The sequence below is a fragment of the Sarcophilus harrisii genome, chromosome 4 (assembly GCF_902635505.1).
Source record: "Sarcophilus harrisii chromosome 4, mSarHar1.11, whole genome shotgun sequence".
Taxonomy (NCBI): domain Eukaryota; kingdom Metazoa; phylum Chordata; class Mammalia; order Dasyuromorphia; family Dasyuridae; genus Sarcophilus; species Sarcophilus harrisii.
In genome coordinates, this window is record NC_045429.1 from 452,840,051 (window position 1) to 452,858,578 (window position 18,528).

The 18,528-nt window shown below is 49.4% G+C and overlaps 1 protein-coding gene across 3 annotated transcripts in view; it reads left to right on the plus strand.

The window, feature by feature from the left end:
* The first annotated feature begins 2,610 nt into the window (after nt 1-2,610).
* Nucleotides 2,611-18,528, plus strand: part of ETV5 (ETS variant transcription factor 5) — a 62,259-nt gene continuing 46,341 nt past the window's right edge. Inside the window, exons 1-5 of one of the 3 annotated variants that reach the window (XM_031968062.1) lie at nt 2,611-2,828; nt 5,846-5,991; nt 6,116-6,203; nt 6,317-6,364; nt 6,466-6,516. In XM_031968062.1, the coding sequence (XP_031823922.1) occupies nt 5,947-5,991; nt 6,116-6,203; nt 6,317-6,364; nt 6,466-6,516 (232 nt within the window). In that variant the 5' untranslated portion in view covers nt 2,611-2,828; nt 5,846-5,946. Of the gene's footprint in view, nt 2,829-2,904; nt 2,990-5,845; nt 5,992-6,115; nt 6,204-6,316; nt 6,365-6,465; nt 6,517-18,528 lie in introns of those variants that run through there. The other 2 variants (XM_031968064.1, XM_031968063.1) reach the window with 2 other exon arrangements.

Consider the following 18,528-nt stretch of genomic DNA (forward strand, 5'->3'; position numbering starts at 1 on the left):
TTCTGTAGCTGTTGTTTCTCAGTTGTTCAGTCATGTTGGATTTTTCATGGTCTGTGGGGTTTTCTTGGAGCCATTTTCTTCTCCTTTGGCAGAGCTAAAATGACTTGCCTAAGCTCACCCAATTAAGGAAGTTTCTGAGGCTGGATTTGAATTCAGATCTTCTACTGCACCCTATAAACACATGAAACCATTTTCTTCAAGATTACACTACATCAGAGGGAAATGCAGCGGCCTTGGGGTCACTGGATCTGGGTTCCAATCTCTCCTCTGCTATTTACCGCTTGCATGACCTTGCGCAAGTCCCTTTAACTACTTGGGCCCCGTTTCTTCAGGGATTGGAGATTAGATTACTTCAGAATCTTTTTCTAATTTTAGGTCTGTGATCCATGACCGAAAGTAACTAAATCTATCTACAAAGCAAAGTACAAAGTAATTTGGGGGCGGGCTGGGAGAAGGGGAATTAAGAGAAAACCTCTGTAGGAGGTGGCACTTGGGCCTGCCAGGGATTTAAGAGGCAGGACTGAGGGGACAGAGCCTCCGGGTCATGGGGCAGGGAGGAGAGAGACTGACCGTGCAGTGCCCAAGAGCAATAAAGAAATCCCATTTCTGGCTCCCAGGCCCTTCTCCTCTCCCAAGGGTGCTTGCTAGCTTACTCTCGGGGAGCCAGTCGGGGAGGCGGGCAAGTCACTCTGGGAGCAGGCGGCACCCAGCCCTGGCTGCTGGCTCATGCTGCTGGAAGAGTACCCTTCTTGCTCTGCCCCCTTGTGTGGGCTCCCAAATGGGGAGGGAGCTGGGGGAGGGGGAGGATGATTTGTTTACTTGTTTGAGGGAACTGGGCGTTGCGAATCCCAGCAACTGCAGTTAATGCCCGTTTGTCTGGCAGACCCCCGTCGTCCTCCATCCTTCCCCAGCTGTACGGGACCCAATTCCCAAACGCGGCATCTCACACTCCTTAAATTGAAAACAAACAGCCCGGCCAGCCTAGAATGCTAACTACTGGGCCTGCTTTCCAAGGGAGTCATGCTCGGTTGACTTTATGGTGTGACTTGAGCAAAGATTTCAGGATCAGAGTAAACTCTCTGAGCTACAAAGGGACCTCGGGAGCACGCAGTCTCCCCCTCCCTCTCTGTCCTCGAGTTATTTATTTATTTGGGGGGTATAGAGGAGGAAACTAAGGTAAGAAAGGAAGTGACTGGACCACCAGCACACTGCTGGCAGATCCATGGGTTCTCTTCCCCTCTCTGGAGGCTACTTGTAGCCTGGAAGACTTCCAGGTCCCTCCTAGCCCCGATTCCATGGCCCTTGGCCTCCAGTTTCAGTGCCCTGTCCACTCCATTTGCCCTTCCTTGGGCCTGTGTTAAATAAAAGGTGATAGAAACAGTGGAAGGGCTTTGGGATCCCTACTCACCCACTCTACTCTGACCTTCAGCTCTGTCTAAATTAAAGGGGGGGGGGGGAGTAGGATTTAAAATCTAGCTGCGAAGTCGTTTTAATGAGAGAGACACAAGGAAGATTTTGGAGGTTGCTCCTTCCCTGCTCCCTGCCCAGCCCAAGAGGGTTAATCGATTAGGGGGCTACTTAAAAGCTATTAACGATAAGTGACTCGGTTCCCCGCTGTGTGGTTCCGCGGCCACAAGCTCAGGTCGGTCAGCGAGTTTCTTTTTTGGCTAGAATGACGAATCCTTCCATTCTTTCTTCCATTCTGAGAAGATAACTTTGCACCGTTTGCTGCAGCTGTGAATGAAAGCCAGGCTGCAAAGGAAGCAGGGAACAGCCCCAGCCTGTCCTCCCTTCCCCCATTCCAAGGTGGGGGAGGGGAGGAAAATTAAAAGAATCCTCTCCATCCACCCCCCTCATCCCCACTCCCCCAAGAAGCAGAGGCGAGGAGGGTCCCTGGACAAGAGCAGGGGAGGGGGTCTCGGGAGAAGAGGAGTGGGGTGAGAGTGGGGGGAAGTACTTGGGAAAGAAATGCTCATTGATTGATGGATGGATTATTATGAACCGGGGTTCGAGCGCTTGTTTTTCCAGTGGCCCGTCTTTGAGACCTCGGACCAGAACCTCAGTTTCCCCATCTGTAAAAAGCGGAGGAGACTAATTTCTAGGATCCCTCCCAGGGCTTCATCTTCTGGCCTAGCTCCAGGGATGAAAAGGTCTGTCAGTTTCAGCCCGGTCTCTATCCTACTCTACGCCAACCTGCGTTCGATTCACCCACCGACTTCTTTTCCTTCCGTCGGCCCCTTTAAAGGCTTCACTGACTCAGCGAAGCTTCTCCCTCAGGTCGCGTTTTTTTATGAATGAAAAACGTCCGAACCACATTATGTAAACCAGAGCGCGCTGATTGGTCTGGGCCCTCGGTGCATAAATTATGTAAAACGACCCCCTCTCCCCCGCTGAGGAGGCGGGTGGCAACGCGAAGCAGGCCCAATCCCTAGCGGGGCTAGCGAGCAGGCGCCGTGCCATTGGCCCGAAGAAGGGGTAAACAAGCGTTGATGGACAGGCGCGGGCGAGGCCGCGGGCCAATGAGAGAGGCGGAGAGGCGGGAGTAGGGGGGGGCCGGGCTGGGCTCGGCGGGGGGCTGCGGAGGCCCAGCCAGTTCGGGGGCGGCTGCTGCGCTCGCTGGGCTGGCGGCTGCTGCGCCCGAGGGAGCTAGGCGGCGAGGCGGCCGAGAGCGGCGGCGGAGCGGCGCGGACGGGCTTCGGGACAGCGCCGGGCCGGGCCGGGGCCGGGGGCCGGGGCGGAGTTGGTGGGCAGCCGGCGGGTCGGAGCCCCTGCCCCGAACGCTCCTGTCAGGCGAGAACGCGCTCAGGAGCCGGCGGGAGCGCGCGCAGGTGAGGCCCGGGCGCGCGCCCAGGTGCGGGCGGGGGCGGGGGCGGGGCCGCGCCTCCCCCGAGAGGGCGGGGCCTAACGGGGCCGGGGGCCGTAACGGGTCTGCGGCTGCCGGTCACGGACATGGACTGGAACGCGGCGCGCAGCGCATCTGGGGGGGCAGGTAAGGTGGGGGGAACGGGAAAGTGAAAAGGGCTCCTGGCTCCTGTTCGGGGGTGCGTCAGCGGTTCGGGGAGACGCGGGGGGGCTTCGGAAGGGACGAGCGGTAGTTTGGGGGCTCCCAGGAGAGTTGGGGGCGCTCAGGGTACCTGCTTGGGGGCTTTTTGAGGGGGACTGAAAATAGTCTGTGAGTCCCTCAAGGATTCCCAGAGTGGCTCTGAAAGGGCTCTCTGAGAAACCCGCTGGGAACTGGGCGACGTTAGAGGACTTCGGAGTTCTCGGAGGGATTGGGAATGGTTTGGGGACTTCTCCCAGCTTGGAAGGACTTGGGGGGACCTCTGCAGGGCCAGGGGTCGAGTCTGGGTGCTCCCGGACGGCCCGAGGCGACGTGGGGGGGATTCCTGAATTAGATGGGGGAGCAGCGTCGGGGAACACCAAAAAAAGGCTTGGGGTCTCAGACGCGGTTTGAGAGGCAGTCCCTGAAAGCTTCAAGGAGCTGAGATTGAAGTCCGGCTTTAGGGGTGCGCAGCTTTCGGGGCGAGGGTAGCCTGGGGCGATCGCCGAGTCCTCGGGAAAGCGAAGAGAGTTTGGGGTCGGGAGAAGGGTGCTGCAGAGATTCAAAAGCATGGGCTGGGGAGCCGAGTTTAGGGGCCTGGGGATCAGGCCCCATTTTCTGGGGACTCTCGAGATGAAATTAGAGCTGGAAGGAGGTGCCGCGGGGAGAGAGTCTACTTTCGTGGGGCTGCAGCGGGGCCGGCTCCCCGCATTGTTAAGGTGAACGTGGGAGAATATTGGCCGCGGCTGCGGCTGCAAGTTTTTATGAATGTGGGTGACTTTATGAATGAAGCGGGTTTCTTTTTCCTGCTCGCCATACACCGCCCTCCCCCTCCCTCCCCCTCTCTCCCTCCTCCTCCCTCCTTGTGAGTGTGTGTATAGCTTTGAGCTTTCTGCCTAAAACCGGGAGGGGGAGGGGGAGGGGCTGTGGCTTAAGGCAGTTAGTGAATTGGAGGTGGGGGCGGGGGCACATCGGAAGGAGTTTTCTTGAATGGGGAAAGCTGGGAATTTGGTGGAAGTGTGTCTTGTTTTGTGAATGGGGCCCTACGCTAGGGATCCAGTTACAGTCTCTACCTGCTGCTGCTGCTGTTGCTGCTGCTGCTGCTGCTGGCTCTGCCATTCATAAAAGCAAAGCCAGATTTGTGCGGTGGGGGAGGGGGCCTTAATTGGACTGCTAGCCTGGTAAGTTTTTCTTGGGTGCAAAAAGAAGGAAGTAGTTGGAACTCCCGATTGATCGCTTGCTTACATTCTAAGGAATTAATTTAAACAAAAACTGGAGTTTTTTTTTCTGGACGCTCAGCTCTTAGGATCTGCTGAAGAGCGATCGCTTCTGAATCTGGGAAGGATCTTTGTATTTCATGGGGAAGGATTCTGTAATGTATTTCATAATAAGACTAAAAATATCTCACCGCTCGCTCTCGTCCTCGCGCGCACACACACTCACACACACACTTTTAAACCATAGACTGGAGCAGATTGTGCAAAGTGGGAAAGAAATGCCTTCGAATGCCTTTATGTTCTGCTTGGAGATTTTTGCATAGCCTTTGGAGACGTGGTGGGGGTGGGGGGAGGAATAGCCTGCAAGTTTTCGCTCTGTTTGGAGAGAGAGGGTTTCTTTTCTTTTTTTTTTTTCCCTTGCAAAGTTATGAAATGTGCGTTGTGCTTTGTCCCCTTCCCCTCCCGCCTTCCTTCTCCTGGGCTTGTGTTAATAGCCGATTCCCATCGCCAATAGTCAGGGAGATGTGGAAAGCTTGGGAATCTCCTCAGTTAGGAACATTTTATATGCTTTTTTATAACTAGACCTCGTTCTCACCTACTGGAAAATTGATTTTAACTGGATAGGAAAATGGTTCCTTCATCTAGGGAGAGCTGAAATTGTGATAGCCATATTCCCGGTTGTTTTTGCTGCCTGGGAGGATGGAAAATGGGCTGTAATATATTGGAAAGAAAGTCTCCTCTTCAAATTTTATTTTATTTTTTCCGAATGAGGATAGCTCTCCGACGCTCATCTTCCCTTCTTTCAGATTGCCTCCAATAGCTTTAGTGGAGTTTCCTTACCGCCTTTTTTGGGGGAAATAAGCTTAACCAGAAATAAAATTCTGCTTAAGAAACAACTTGCTTTTGGGAACGTCAGCTCCTAAGCCTTTTGAAGTGCAAGGAAGCCTTTGGAAGTTTCTCCACTGGCATCCATTCCCTAGCTTTCTTTGAACTAAGTCTGCAGTTTCTATCACGAAGGTGTGGCCCCTGCCCATAAAAACCCGGGGCTGGGAGTCGATTTTGAAGGTGCAAGTGAGGAGGGAGGAAAAATAAAGTGAGCTCGTTGTGTTACTAAGAAATGAGGCGGAAACATTTTCCCGTTAAGTGTTCATGGGAGATACTTTGTCTTGATATTTGCTTCTCATTTTGGTAATCATTGAATCCTCGGGTCGGAGCTTCTTTCTTCCTCCACTGGCCTCTGTCAAGATGCTACTTGTCTATAAATAACCGCTCTAAACACCCTCACTACCATTTCATGATGACCTTCCATGAATCCTTTTGAAATGTGGATTATTCCTCCCCCTCCCGTCTCCATTCCTGTTTTGTTAAAGACTAGCACGCCTCTGAGTAAAATCAGTCTAGGAAAAGAAGGAGAAGCAAATAGATTTGTCTTTTAAATGTCGCCTGTTTGATGCTCTTAATCAAACCCAGCGGTTAGTGGCTGGAAATGACCTTTGAGTGCCACTAGGAAAGGAGGGAATGTTCTCTTGAGAGCTTAAAGAAACTAGAGCTGCTTCTTACTTCTTTCTGTCTTCCTCTTCTTTCTCAGTTTGAAATCTTCGAGAGTCACCAAACAACAGGACCCCTTTCACCTAGGAATTACTAGATGCTGAAACCTTTCCGAGGGATCTTAAAGACATTCGAAGCACAATGGATGGTTTTTATGATCAGCAAGTCCCTTTTATGGTCCCAGGGGTAAGTTTATGTGGCCTTTTGTTTGCCTGGGGAGTTTTCTCCATATGTAGTTAATGGTGCCATGTCTCTCCAAAGCCTTGTGCTGAGGGGGAGCCTTCAGCTGCGACTCTTTCGCTTCTTTCAGAAATCTCACCCTGAAGACTTTCGAGCAAGGCCTGTGATTGACAGAAAGAGAAAGTTCTTGGACACGGATCTGGCTCACGACTCCGAAGGTAGTGTGCTGGACTGTGTTACAGAGTCACTTAAATCGAGCAACAACAGAGACTTCTCTTTTTCCCCAAGTAGCCCGTAACTTCTTTTGTTTTATTGTTATTTTCAATTCCAGAGTTGTTTCAGGATCTCAGCCAACTCCAGGAGGCCTGGTTAGCTGAAGGCAAGTTTCTCAGCTGTCTACTTTTTTTTGCATGCAAAATTATTAACGGCACACATTCATTTATCCAAAAAGTTCTAAAATGTCTCTTTCTCTCCCCCCAGCACAAGTTCCGGACGATGAACAGTTTGTCCCAGATTTTCAGTCCGATAACCGTAAGCACCTTCCTTGTTATTGTTCGTTGATCTCATCTGAACTCTCAGTGATAAAAAAAAATAATCCTAGCTGACCTTTGTATAGTCCTTCACTGTTGACAAAGCACCATTCATTTTCTAGGCGTTCTGAATAGCACTTATTTCGGCTACAGCTGGAATCGCTAGTAAAATAACAGAACTGGAGTATTTGGGGAATGGAGTTGGTTGAATATTTTTTGCTTAACACAGACCACACTTGGGTTTTGTTTTTCCCCCCACACTTATGGTTTCATTGCTGACTGAAACGACTACCTTAGCCATGCTCTGATGTTTCCGTGTAATGTGGCGGCAAAGTTGTATCCTCCGAGCCAATGGGGCCCTTATGGGTTTTCCCAGCCTGCGGAGGAAGAAAGGCTTTCAAGGATGAGCTTGGGGGCCAAACCCAAGTGTTGTCAGAGGACAGCTTAGCTAAGCTGGGGAAATGAAGGTTTGGAGCCCTAGCAGTCCTTAAAGATGCAATCGAATTTCAGAGGGGTCGGGAATTAATAAGGTGATCTTATTGAAGTTGTTTCTAAAGCATGTACCCTGGAGTCAGGTACCTAAACTGTTGAGAATCTTGTTGTGAAGGCTTTAGGCCTTGGTTGAACCTTGCTTAGGTTGCTTAGAACTGTAGACAGGTAGTGCCGATGGAATATACAAGTGCCCATTTGGCACGGCAGCTGCCGGGCTTGAGGGCGTTATTGGGTCTGCCCTGAGTTCTTTATTTAGGTATGGCTCTCTCCGACAAATGCCCATGCCTTCCCCTCCCCTGAAATTCTGGTTAATGAAGGATCTGTGTTATCAGTGTTTCATTTTGTGATTGTGCAGGCCACTGGATCTTGTTTCTATCTCAAAATCAAAGGAAAACCAGTCTTGTGGTGCAGGACCCAACATCGGGTGGGCGTTTGCTCCTGACCCTGCCCCCCTCCCTCTGTCAGATGCAGGGTTTTCCAGTTTTCTCATTTGCAGTTTTTCCCTTAAAAGGGACACGGATTGCTCATTACTTTAGGGGCAGTAAAGCCTAATGATGAGAGCCCAAGGTCACTCTTGGTGTCCACAGTGAGATGATCTGTCTTTCAGTGCTGCCCTCAACAGGTTTGGTGGCTTTTACGGGCCAAGAGGCCGGCAGGGCCGGAGCTTGCTGATGAAATTTGAGCAGTGCAGAGCTGCTCGAGAGAGCATTAGTCACCAGCAAGTGAGCACGGCTGGGAGAAAATGGTCGAAAATGGTGTCCCTCTGGAGAGTTGCATCATGGAGAAAATCGAGTCTCTTAGTCATCATTTGTGATAGCAAACACCTGAGCCAGGCAGGGACGAGTTCTCTGTCTCCCCAGGAAACGGTTCACAGTTTGGGATTGTGTGTGTGTGTGTGAGAGAGAGAGAGAGTGTGTATGTGTGTGTGTGTGTGTTGGGGGGCTGGAGCCCTTCTCACAGAAGCAGTGTCTCCGCAGCGTGCCCTCAGGAGGGATATTCTGAATCACTAATTGTCAGAACAGAGGTACCAGTGAAATATTCTTTAATAACAGGCCTCATCTCCGAGGCACGGTGCCATGGAACTTGAAAAGGAAATGGAGCCAGCCCATAGGTGAATGGCTTCCTCGGCTTGGTCACAGCTTGCTCTATTAAAGTAAATATGTGTTAATTATTGCTCTTTGATTGCTTTAAAGTGATTGGGAAGTTTGCCACTAAATGGCTAAAGACCACTCACATTTTCTGTTTTCTTCCAAGATGAAAGGCAGGGGATTTGTATCCAACTTTGTTCTGTGCTGGTGATGTGGCTCAGCCTTTCCAAACTGCAGACTGTGTGGGAGGCGCCTTTATTTTATTTTATTATTATTATTTTTTTGGCAGAGACTCTTTGAAATGCCTTCATGACACTGTGTTTCTCTGTAACCTAAAGAAGTCTAGGGAGAAGTTAGAGGGGGCTGGCTTTGGATTAATTTCACATTTGGAAACATAGGGAAACAGACTTTCAGGTGCTTGCTAGCAAATGCTCAGTTTATATTTGGAAAAATGTTCATGAGTTTATATTACAGTGAAGGGCAGCTAGGTGGCGCAGCAGCAGATAGAGTTCCTGAAGCTTCATCTCCCTGAGTTCAAATCCAGCCTCAGATACTTACCAGCTACAAGAGGCTGGACAAGTCACTTAAGTCTGATTGCCTCCGTTTCCTCATCTATAAAATGAGTTAGAGGAGAAAATGGCAAACCGCTCCAGTACCTTTGCCAAGAAAACCCCAAATGGGGTCACAAGGGGTCAGTCACGATTGAAGAAAATTACAAAGAAAAAAATCAATTAGTTTTGATTCTATGTAGGTTTGGTTAATAAGTTTTAAGCACTTAGATACCTTTCCCAAAATCCAAGAGCATTACAGGGCAGCTTTCCTGTTAATGAAGCCTTTTGAATACTCATTTTTCTCTTTATTTTTTAAGTAGGACTTTGTGTTTAGCATGAGGCTTATCATTAAGCATTAGACTCTAACTCTGTAGGATCATAGAGATGAAGGGAACCTTTGAGGTCGGCTAGAGCATCCACTATCTAAACCACAAAGCTCCTCATAATATTCTCAAGAATTGGTCATTCAGCTTCTTCTTGGAGACCTCCCTTGATAGGAGACTGGAGAAAGTCCATCTGTTTATGGAAAACTCTTAATTCCTAGGAATTTCTTTCATGGTGCACTGAAATTGACTTCCCTCTGATTTTCACTTCCTGATCGATGAACTTGATAAGCCTCCTCTTTTCTTCATTTAAGTCTAGAGTGAGTGGGAATATTGAACAGGATAGACTTAAAGACACAACTCTAGCTTCCCACCAGCCACACTTCCCTGCACAGGGTATTTAATTTCAATTCAGTTTGACATTTATTACGTGTCTAATGTCTACCAGATACTGTGCTAACACTGGGTATGAAGAAAAAAATGAAATGGTTCCTTCCTCCCAGGGATTTATATTCCCAGGCAGGAGTAGAGGGGAGCAATGTATTCTCAGAGAAGTAAATATGAGATGTATGTGACATTAAAAGTCTTTAGTCAATAAATATTGTGTATCACCGACTCCCCTTAGACTGGAAGTTCCTTGGGGTTAGGGATTGTCTTTTTCTTAAGTGTCTGGCACGTGGTAGGTAGTTAGTAAATGTTTATTGATTGTTGATTGTTGAAAATAAAAATGAAGTAATTTTCCAGAGTGCGGGGCACTAAGAACTGGGATAATTATGAAAGGCATCTTTGTCTATAAGAATACTTGAGCTGAGGCTCAAAGAGAGTTATGAATCCCAAGAGGTGGTGATAAAGAGAGAAAGGATTTGAGGTCTGGAGGCAGCCTCTGCAAAGGCACAAAGGTGGGAAATGAACTGACATGGCTGAGAATTGCAAGGTGGCTGTTTTAGTTGGGAAACCAAATGCTTGAGGGGAATTTTTAAAAGGCTTTTGTTGTTGTTGTTTGCTGGTAGTCTGGAATGATAGGTTGGCTTTAGATGGCCAAGTGCTTTAAATTGGGCCCTGAATGAATACTTCCGGAGTTTTATTTTTCAACAGTCCCCAGTCTGCCTGATTGTCCCAGCCCTTAGTTCACATTTCTCTCTTTTGACCAACATGATGTCATCTGGCAAATGCTTCCCTAAAATCTGGGCAGCCTTTGCTCACAACAGTTTCTGGTCACTTGAGACCTATTCAGAAAGGAAAAATGAGCCGAATTTGGCTTAACTTGTTAATAATGAACCCATGTTGGTTCATAGAGATTACCGGTTTCCTTTCCATGTACATATTATCTTTTTAATAATTCATTTTAGAATTTTGCCTTGAAGCCCACTTAACTATAATGTACCCTTTTCTGGCCCATTTCTAGGAATTAGCCTTTGAAGTAGGGCAGCTAAGGGGCACATATTTGCCAAGGAGTGGAGCAAAATTATACATTTGCCCTCTGGATCCTTTTAGTTTTCGCTATTCACTTTGATTGCAATTCACATTAGCATTGCAGAAGCACAAAAGCCTGGCAAGCTCAACTCCTGGCCCACAGGCTAGCTTTTCTCTGAAAGTCTGAGCAGGATTTTCCTTCCTCTTCTTGAATTAGCTTTTTAGAAGATCACATGATTTTGCCAGAGGTGAGGGAGGGACTCATTTAAGTTTAATGAAACCTGACTGTGGTTGGTCAGAAGTGCTATATTTTACAGTGTCAATTAAATCTCTCCCCACAGTCATCATCGCTGCAATTATAGAAAGATGAGAAATTTTAACTGTTGTTTATCTGACCCATCATTGCTAAATTTCCTGTGATTCCCTAGTACATTAATTAGTTCACCAAAAAAAGTAGGAAAATTAATCAATGAGGAAGCATTTCATTATGGAAACATGACAAATCATCATTCTCCAAAGAATAACTAGTTAGGATAAATGTATTTCTGCCCTTTTTTTCTGCCTCTTGATAGAATATTTCATATTCTGCTTTTAAACTATGGTTTAAATAAATACATCCTCTTCTGTGCTTTTTCCCACCTAGATTCAAGAAATCTAGTTCTACTAGCACACAGTTCCCCCACCTAGAAACTTTGTGATCAGACTTGATGTTCTTATTTCCTTGAGATATTAATGAGGCATCAGTGATTTCTGGTGAATATCACTATTCCTTGTCAAGCCAGACCCTGGCCTCTGGCCTCTTGGGGTCTTCTTAAAGAACTGTAGACTGTTAGCTGGAAAAGGTCTTTTCTTCTAGGAAGAGAAGCAAATGCTTTTAAAAAATTAATTTGCAAACTGCCAGAGAATAGGATCTGTCTAGTTCATGCCGATGCCCTTAATTGTTCCAAATATGTGGATACAGCCCCAGGTGGCGTCCTCATGTCGGGAGTTCTAATCTTGGCTTATTCTGCAACTTTATAGAAATTATTTCTCCATTTCTATACCTATGGAGTAAGGGAATGTTGACTTTGATATTGAATATATCAAAAGGCCCCTGTTTTCATGAGTGTGTATTTATTCCACAGAGTCATAGTGCACCCCATCCGTATTTAAACACTGGTTTCTTGAGTTGTTGCTATGACTCTTTCTTGCTGGTGAATCTCTCTCCACTTGGGTTGTTCCTTGAATTACAGAAATACACAACCCGACCCTGGGCCTTTACCTGAAACCTTTCTAACTAGGTAGATGCCATCATCTGGTCTTTGCCCCCAAAGCAGAGGATCAGGAAATGATGTCTCTGGTCTGGTCTAGGCTACCTAGGTTTGGCGCTAGCTCCCTCTGTGATCAGGGACATGATATTTACCCCGAGCCTCAGTTTCTCCATCTGTAAAAATTCCTGTAATACTATTTTCACTTACATAGCATGAAGATGTTGGGAGGAAAGAACTTTGTAAAATGCCGACTACCCTGTAAAAATGCAGTATAGTCATTTTATCTTAAGGTTTCACAGAAAAGCTTTTCAAATTGATATGGAAAGTTATCTTCAAAGAAAAATCTCTTGTATTTCGGGCCATTTTGACTATTTTTGAAGTCACAGAACACAGAGACTTGGAAGATCTGTAGAGGTTCCTGCCCATTTTTCACTGATGAGCTGGAAATGGAAGCCACTTACCTGGGGTGCTTGAAAGATTAACTAATAAAGATCCTGTGATATGAAGCTGTCTGAGATGGGGGAAGGATGCTAGCCAGATTTGGATTCAGGGGGCTGACATTTACTGATTCTTGCTGTGTGACATGGGATATCAGTCAGCCTCTCTGTTTCCTCCTCTACAAAGGAATGGAGTATCTGTGTTACTTATCCCATAGATTTCTTGCACAGAATGTGCTCTGTAAATGGAGAGATAAATTAATGTGAATTTTTCCTAAGCAATCCCTTTGACATATAAGAAAATTAATTAGATTTCATTTTGCAAAAAGGAAAGATGTTATGGCTATTTTTAATGAGAATTTTAAAATTATATAAATAGTGTCTTCCCAACCATTTATAAAGTCACTGGATGTTATCAAAAGTTCTTGAATGAAGGCTGAGTTTTGCAGTGGAAGGTTAAACAATCACTTGCTATGATCTAAATAATTCATTGGACCGATCATCCGAAAAGTGGGGAGCTTTGGGGTTCTGGGAAGGTTATTGAACCCAGATTTTCTCATCTATAAAATGGAGACCATGGGATATACTCCTTCACAGAGCATTGTGAGGATTGTGTCTTAGAGGTTTTTCCCGTTATTGGGTTTAATAGTGGCGTTGTTAGAACATTTAATTTGGACCACAGTCGTAGATGACTCATTTTTCTGCAATCTGAATCTCAGGGAACAAGTGGAGATGACCAGAATCATAACTACTTGCTGCAGGTAGGTAGCTGACAAATCCCGTGGCCTGAATGGCGTTCAGTAGAGAAAGTGTGGTGGAAGGAACGGGACTGGCGTGTTCTGTTAATTGTGGTATGAATGCTGAAATGTAAAGCAGGGTTTTTAAAACCTATGTGAATTTCCATTGATTTTTCACTGGCCTTGATTTGAGTTGTGCAGTAGCCTGTGGGATTTGTGCAATCTGATACAGTGCCTTTTCCTCCCAGAATTCGGATCTAGCAGATTTGAATCCGCTCTTATCTGTGGGAGACACTTGTAAAACTTGTTCTTAGCTTTATCTGAAGGCCCATGCCCAAGGCTCCTGCTATTGAAAGATTAGGGGAGAATGTCCATCGCCATGGATCATTTAAATGAGAGGGACTCTTATTCCTGTTCAAAAATGAATGCTTTTCCACACAATGAGTTGTTGTGGAGTCAGAGGAGAAGGGAAGGAAGAGCTATGGAAAGGACCAGGGATTAGAAGCAAGACGATCTTTCTCCTGTACCTGCTCTGTCTTTGTGTTCTTGCCTTACGAAATGCCGAAGTTACTGCGGGCCGACCGGTGAGGTCCTTTGCTGTCCGGGTTTGGTTAGTCTGGTGGGCTTTTAACTCCTGGTTTCTAGGATCTGAGTTTCTCCTTCCTTAAGTGAACCGGTTCTTTAGCAAAATTCTCTTTCTTCAAATTCTAGTTAATTTGTTGTCGTAAAATTGTTGTGTTTGTTCTTTGTTCTCAAAGAGGACCTTGACATCTGGGAGGTGATGCTATGACGCAGATGAATTGGATTTAAGCCGGGGCGGGCTGGGCAGGGTCACCTGCCTCACTTTCCCCCCCCAGACCATCTGGGCCCAGTGGCCAGATAGAGATCAGGAGGATGGGGACGGCCCTGGAAGCAGGAGGCCTTTGTGGGCAAAGGTCTTCACCGGGTCTCAGTTGGGCTGAGGCTGCCCCCCATTCAGTGATTAAGACTGGCTGGGGCAGCTAGGTGGCGCTGTGGATAGAGTGCCAGCCTTGGAAATTAGGAGGAACTGAGTTCAAATGTGGCCTCAGACACTTAACCCTCCCTAGCTGTGTGACCCTGGGCAAGTCTCTTAACCCCAATTGCCTGGGGGGGAGGGGAGACTAATAGGTAAGACTTCAGGCAGAGAATGGCATCTCCTGTCTAGTAGAAACAAGAAATGTTCACCCCTCTCTTTGTTCTTACTCCCCCCCAAAATCCAGTGGACTTCTTCCAAGCCTCCCTGTATTTGGGGAGTGGGCTTGGGAAGGGGAAGCAGGCCTTTGGGTCCGCCAGACAAGTCCAAAGGGCAGGTGCCAAAGGGCACAGGGTTCTGGAGCAGTTGACACATTTCTTTTACACCATTCCAAAAGGAAGGAATGGATATTGTCCTGTGATCTGGCCACCAAAAATCTCTGCCACTTTCATTCCCCCTTATCACTTTCTTGATTCCAATCCCTAAAAGATTATATTAAAGCCTTTTTTTAGTCTTTCTGTAGTGAGAGCATTCACTCAGCTATTTTTTTAATGTAAAGCACCCCCGGGTAGAGCAGTGAGAGGGCAGCGCCCCTTCTCGCCCACGGCGTGCCCTTGAGGCGGTTAGAGCTCCCATCTGTGACCTGGCACCAAGCGTTCCCCACTTGGCATCCGGGAGAGCAGCGTCTCGCCGTGTTCGCAGCTCCCATCTCGTGGTGGAGTGCCAGCGCCGCTGCTGCCAGGACCAGACGGGCTGCATTTGGAAATTTCCTTTTCATGAACTCCTTGGGCTCCTTGACGGGAGCCCGGTGCCGGTGCACTCCGAAGGGACGCAGGGCCATATCCCGGCCCCGATGGCCGCCAGACTCCCCAGGCCGAGCCCCTCGCTGGGCCACAGGCTGAGCCCAACTGTTGATGTGGGTGTTGACACGTGGCCACGGCTTTTTCCGTAGTTCAGCCCGTAGCCGTAATTAAAGATAAAGACGGGGAGGAGGCGGCTGTGGGGGGGACCAGCCACAGCAGAACCTTTCGGGCATAGCTTCCGACGACCCCAGACACGGAGGGAAGATCGTGTAGACGGAAAGGAGGGGACCTGGCAGGCGGCACGGGGTGGGCCAGAGTGTAGGGTGTGGGCGGCCTTCAGACGTGGGCTGGGCTCCTGGGGGCAAGCACAGACTGTCCCAGAGAGATGCTTTGATGGGAGCATTAGAGGGGATTTGGGGCAGTCAGGCCCAGTGGTCAGAGCTTCAGTGACAGGAGGGCCGAGACAGAAAGGTGCGTTTAAGAGCCCATCAGGAAAGAAGGGCCAGCAGCTAGTGGACACCCCTCCCCTCTGCTGACACTGGGTCACCAGTGGGACAGGCCACCTGCCCTCCTCCAGAAAGGATCCCGGCTTTACTTGTCTCAGAAGCCTAAGACCGTTGGTCTTAAGTGGCCCTTGTCAGAGTCGCCCCCTCCCTGACTCTCCACGCCCAAACTGGGCTCTGGATTCAGGAACCCCTTGACCAATCTGAAGCTCAAAGAGGGGACTGGGGCTGACTTGCTGCCCAAGGGCCTTGGAGAAGGAGCATCCAGGAGGCAGTGACTGCTGGGAGCCCAGCCTGCGGAGACCTGGCTGAAGGGCCCTTCCCCACAATCCTTGTGGGGGACAGTGTTGGCTGGAAACTAGGCCTCGGGCGGGGAGCAGACCGGTGCCGAAGGCTTCTCCCTGCCGGTAGCCGACAGTCGGATTTAAACAACTTCTTTTGAACAAAGCTGCCCAAGTTGGCTTTTCTTTGGCCCTCTTCCTTGGCCAGAGGGCACTTCCGGAGCTCCCCGGGAGCTGCCTGGCCCAATCGTTCCTGATCTCGGCGGCGAGTAGCGGGGCGGCCGCGTCCTAGGGAGCGGAGCGGGCCCTTCCTGCAGTGTTTGAGTTGCTTATATAAACGCCGCATGCAGGGTGAGCTTCCCCTCACAGACAGCTGGTCTCTGTTATGATCTTAAGTGTCATTTCCCATTTCTTGGCCTGCAACAGCAGAGGCCCCCCTCCCCCCGCCCTCCCCTCCCCCGGGAGGGGAGCATTCCAAATTGGTTGTGAATGGAGGGCGGTGCCCACTTACAGACTTTTTCAATGAATAACCAGACCCCATTGTGCTCCCCCTGGAAAAACAACTAACTTGAACAACACGGAGACTGTTAGAAGGAAATCTGCTTGTGATTGGCAGCTGGAGGAGCTCCAGCATTCGGCTCTTTGGCTTCCCTGCTGCTGTTGCTCAGCCAGGCTGGGCTCGGAGGAGGCCTGAAGGGGCCGAGGGGAGCTGTGGCTGCTCCTGCTCCCCGCCCCCTCCCTTCCAGGGAAAGTTTCTGCGTCTCCATGGCAATGCCGCTTTAAGGGGGGAAGAGGGTTCTCTGGTTGGGCACCGAAGGATGAACCGGACCTTTGAACTGCTCCTCTCCGGTGCCAGCCTGAATTCTCCAGCCCTGCCCCCTGACTCTGCTCTGGTCACTCACGGACGCCGCCCGCCCTTGGGCCACCTTACCTGACGTGTTTGCCCATGGGTTTTTTGGTTCTTTTCCTCTTGGACCTGCCCTGCCCGTCTCAGCAGCCTGTACCACTGTGCACAGGGCCCAGGTGCGAGCCTGCAGGCTCGGCTTTCTCCGGTGTTTCCATAGACTCCATCCAAAGGTCCCACGGGCTGCAAAGGCAGAGACCCGGCTGCAGATGTGCTGCGGCGACCGTGGCCGGGCTCGGACCTTCTGGGCTTCTGCTCCCATCTGCAAAATGAGGGGACTGGGCTCAGTGGGTCCCGAGGCTCCTTCCAGTGATAATCTGTGATCCTCCTCTCAAACATGACCTCTACACCTTTGCTACTAAAACCCTTCTCCAGGGCCTAGGAAATGCAGCAGTTCCCAACAAGAAATCCCAAGGAAACGGGGAGACAAGCCCTGTCTCTGTAGCTGCGAAGCGGGAGTTCTAGGGACAGATTCTGGAATTCAGGTACTTGGGAGGTGCCGATTGGTCACCAGGAGGCACAGCATAGGCTGCCTCCCTGGGACGGGCCCCAGGCATCTTCTTCATGCACTAACTCAGCTAAGGTGGATTAATGGGAGAAGGGCCGCGGGTAGGAGTCGGGCTAGATCTAGCTTCCAATTCCCCCTCAAGGGCTTTGTCTTTCTGGCCTCGGTTTCTTCATCTGTGAAATGGGAGTAATGATTTCTACAGCTCTCATCTATTTGGGAAGTCCACTTGTTGTGTTGTGAACCCCCCTTCCTTCTCACACTGCAAAGTGCTAGACTTGCCAGAGGAGGATAGAGGGGGCTGGGCTTTGTTTTTTACCATTTCTTTTCTTCCGATAACACAGTAATAAGAGGGTGGTGCGGCCACTGTCCTCATCTTGTAGCTGAAGAAAGTCCTCGGGGCAAACATGTGACGCTCCTGCCTACCCGGGGCAGCCAGTGTGTGGGAGGGCCCCTGGGCCTGTAGGTTTCTGTTTGCTGTTGGCTTCGGTCGCATAATGGATGTGAGGTTCTGTGCCCTTTGAGGAGTGAGGAGCAGACCTATTCTAGAACCTCTAGAACCTATTGCAACTGGGGAAATGCACACCTGGCCATTGGGTAAAGACCTTTTAGCCGGGTTACCTCTGGTGACAAAACCCGCAGCAGGAATCGTCCCGTGTCAGTGGGCCGAGCTCTCGGGCCTCCTCATGGGGAAGGCCCCCCACCTGCTCCTGTGCCCCCCCTCCCCCGCAGATCTGGCTCTCCGTGTCTGAAATAATGTCTCCCCTGTTAAATTTGGTCCGAAGCAAGATGGTTCTCACTTCCTCATTAGGAAAAACGAGTCCTTGGGTGTTCAGAGTCCGGAGCCTCAGGAGGCGGTGCCAGCCATCGGACGGGTCAGAAGCTGATATTTTTCAGCCCAAAAGGACAGAGAGAGAGGCTTGAGGCCATATAGACACTTTTCCACCGGGTGCTGGGAGAGCTTCACCAATGTTGGTCTCTGCCCGCCGGCCCAGGAAGCTGAGGAGCCTTTTCCCAGGATCACAAAGTCACTTATGGGGAAACAGCTGACTTTATTTCTCCTCCCAGACCTGGTCTATGTGTAGGGGTATGTGTGCACACACACACACACACACACACCCCTTCCATAAATACATTTGCAGCTAGGTGGCACCCAGTGGATAGCCTGAGGGCCTGGAGCTGAGGACCTGAGTTCAAATGGGACCTGGGACACTTCCTCACTGTGCGACCCTGGATCGTCACTTCACTCTGTCTCAGTTTCCTCATCTCTCAAAGGAGCTGGAGCAAGAAGGACAAACTGCTCCCATGTGTCCTTAAAAATCCAGGAGGCCCATGCAGATTTCGTGACTGAAAAATGACCAAACCAAATCCGTGTATGGATGGAAAGTGGTCCCCGAGCTTAGGCTTTCGCAGCCGCAGGACCCGTCTGTGCTTCTGTACAGTCCCATGTGCACATCACACACTCCGGGCTTATTACTGCGTCCTGAGCTCTGAGGCGCACCCAGAGCCAGCCTTTCTCGGCAGAGGCATCGGCCGTCGCTGGGCCAGGCTTCTCTGGGGCTTCGGGTAGAAGGTCTTTAGGTCTGCTTGTCTCCAGCTGCCCTTAAGGCTGTTGGGACGAACATCCCCCTATAAAAGCGCGCTGATTATCAAAATGTGAAATGGTGATTTCCTAAAAGCAGAGACATGTCTGCACCGTGGCTGTCACTCCGGGAACATGGCTGCCTCCTCT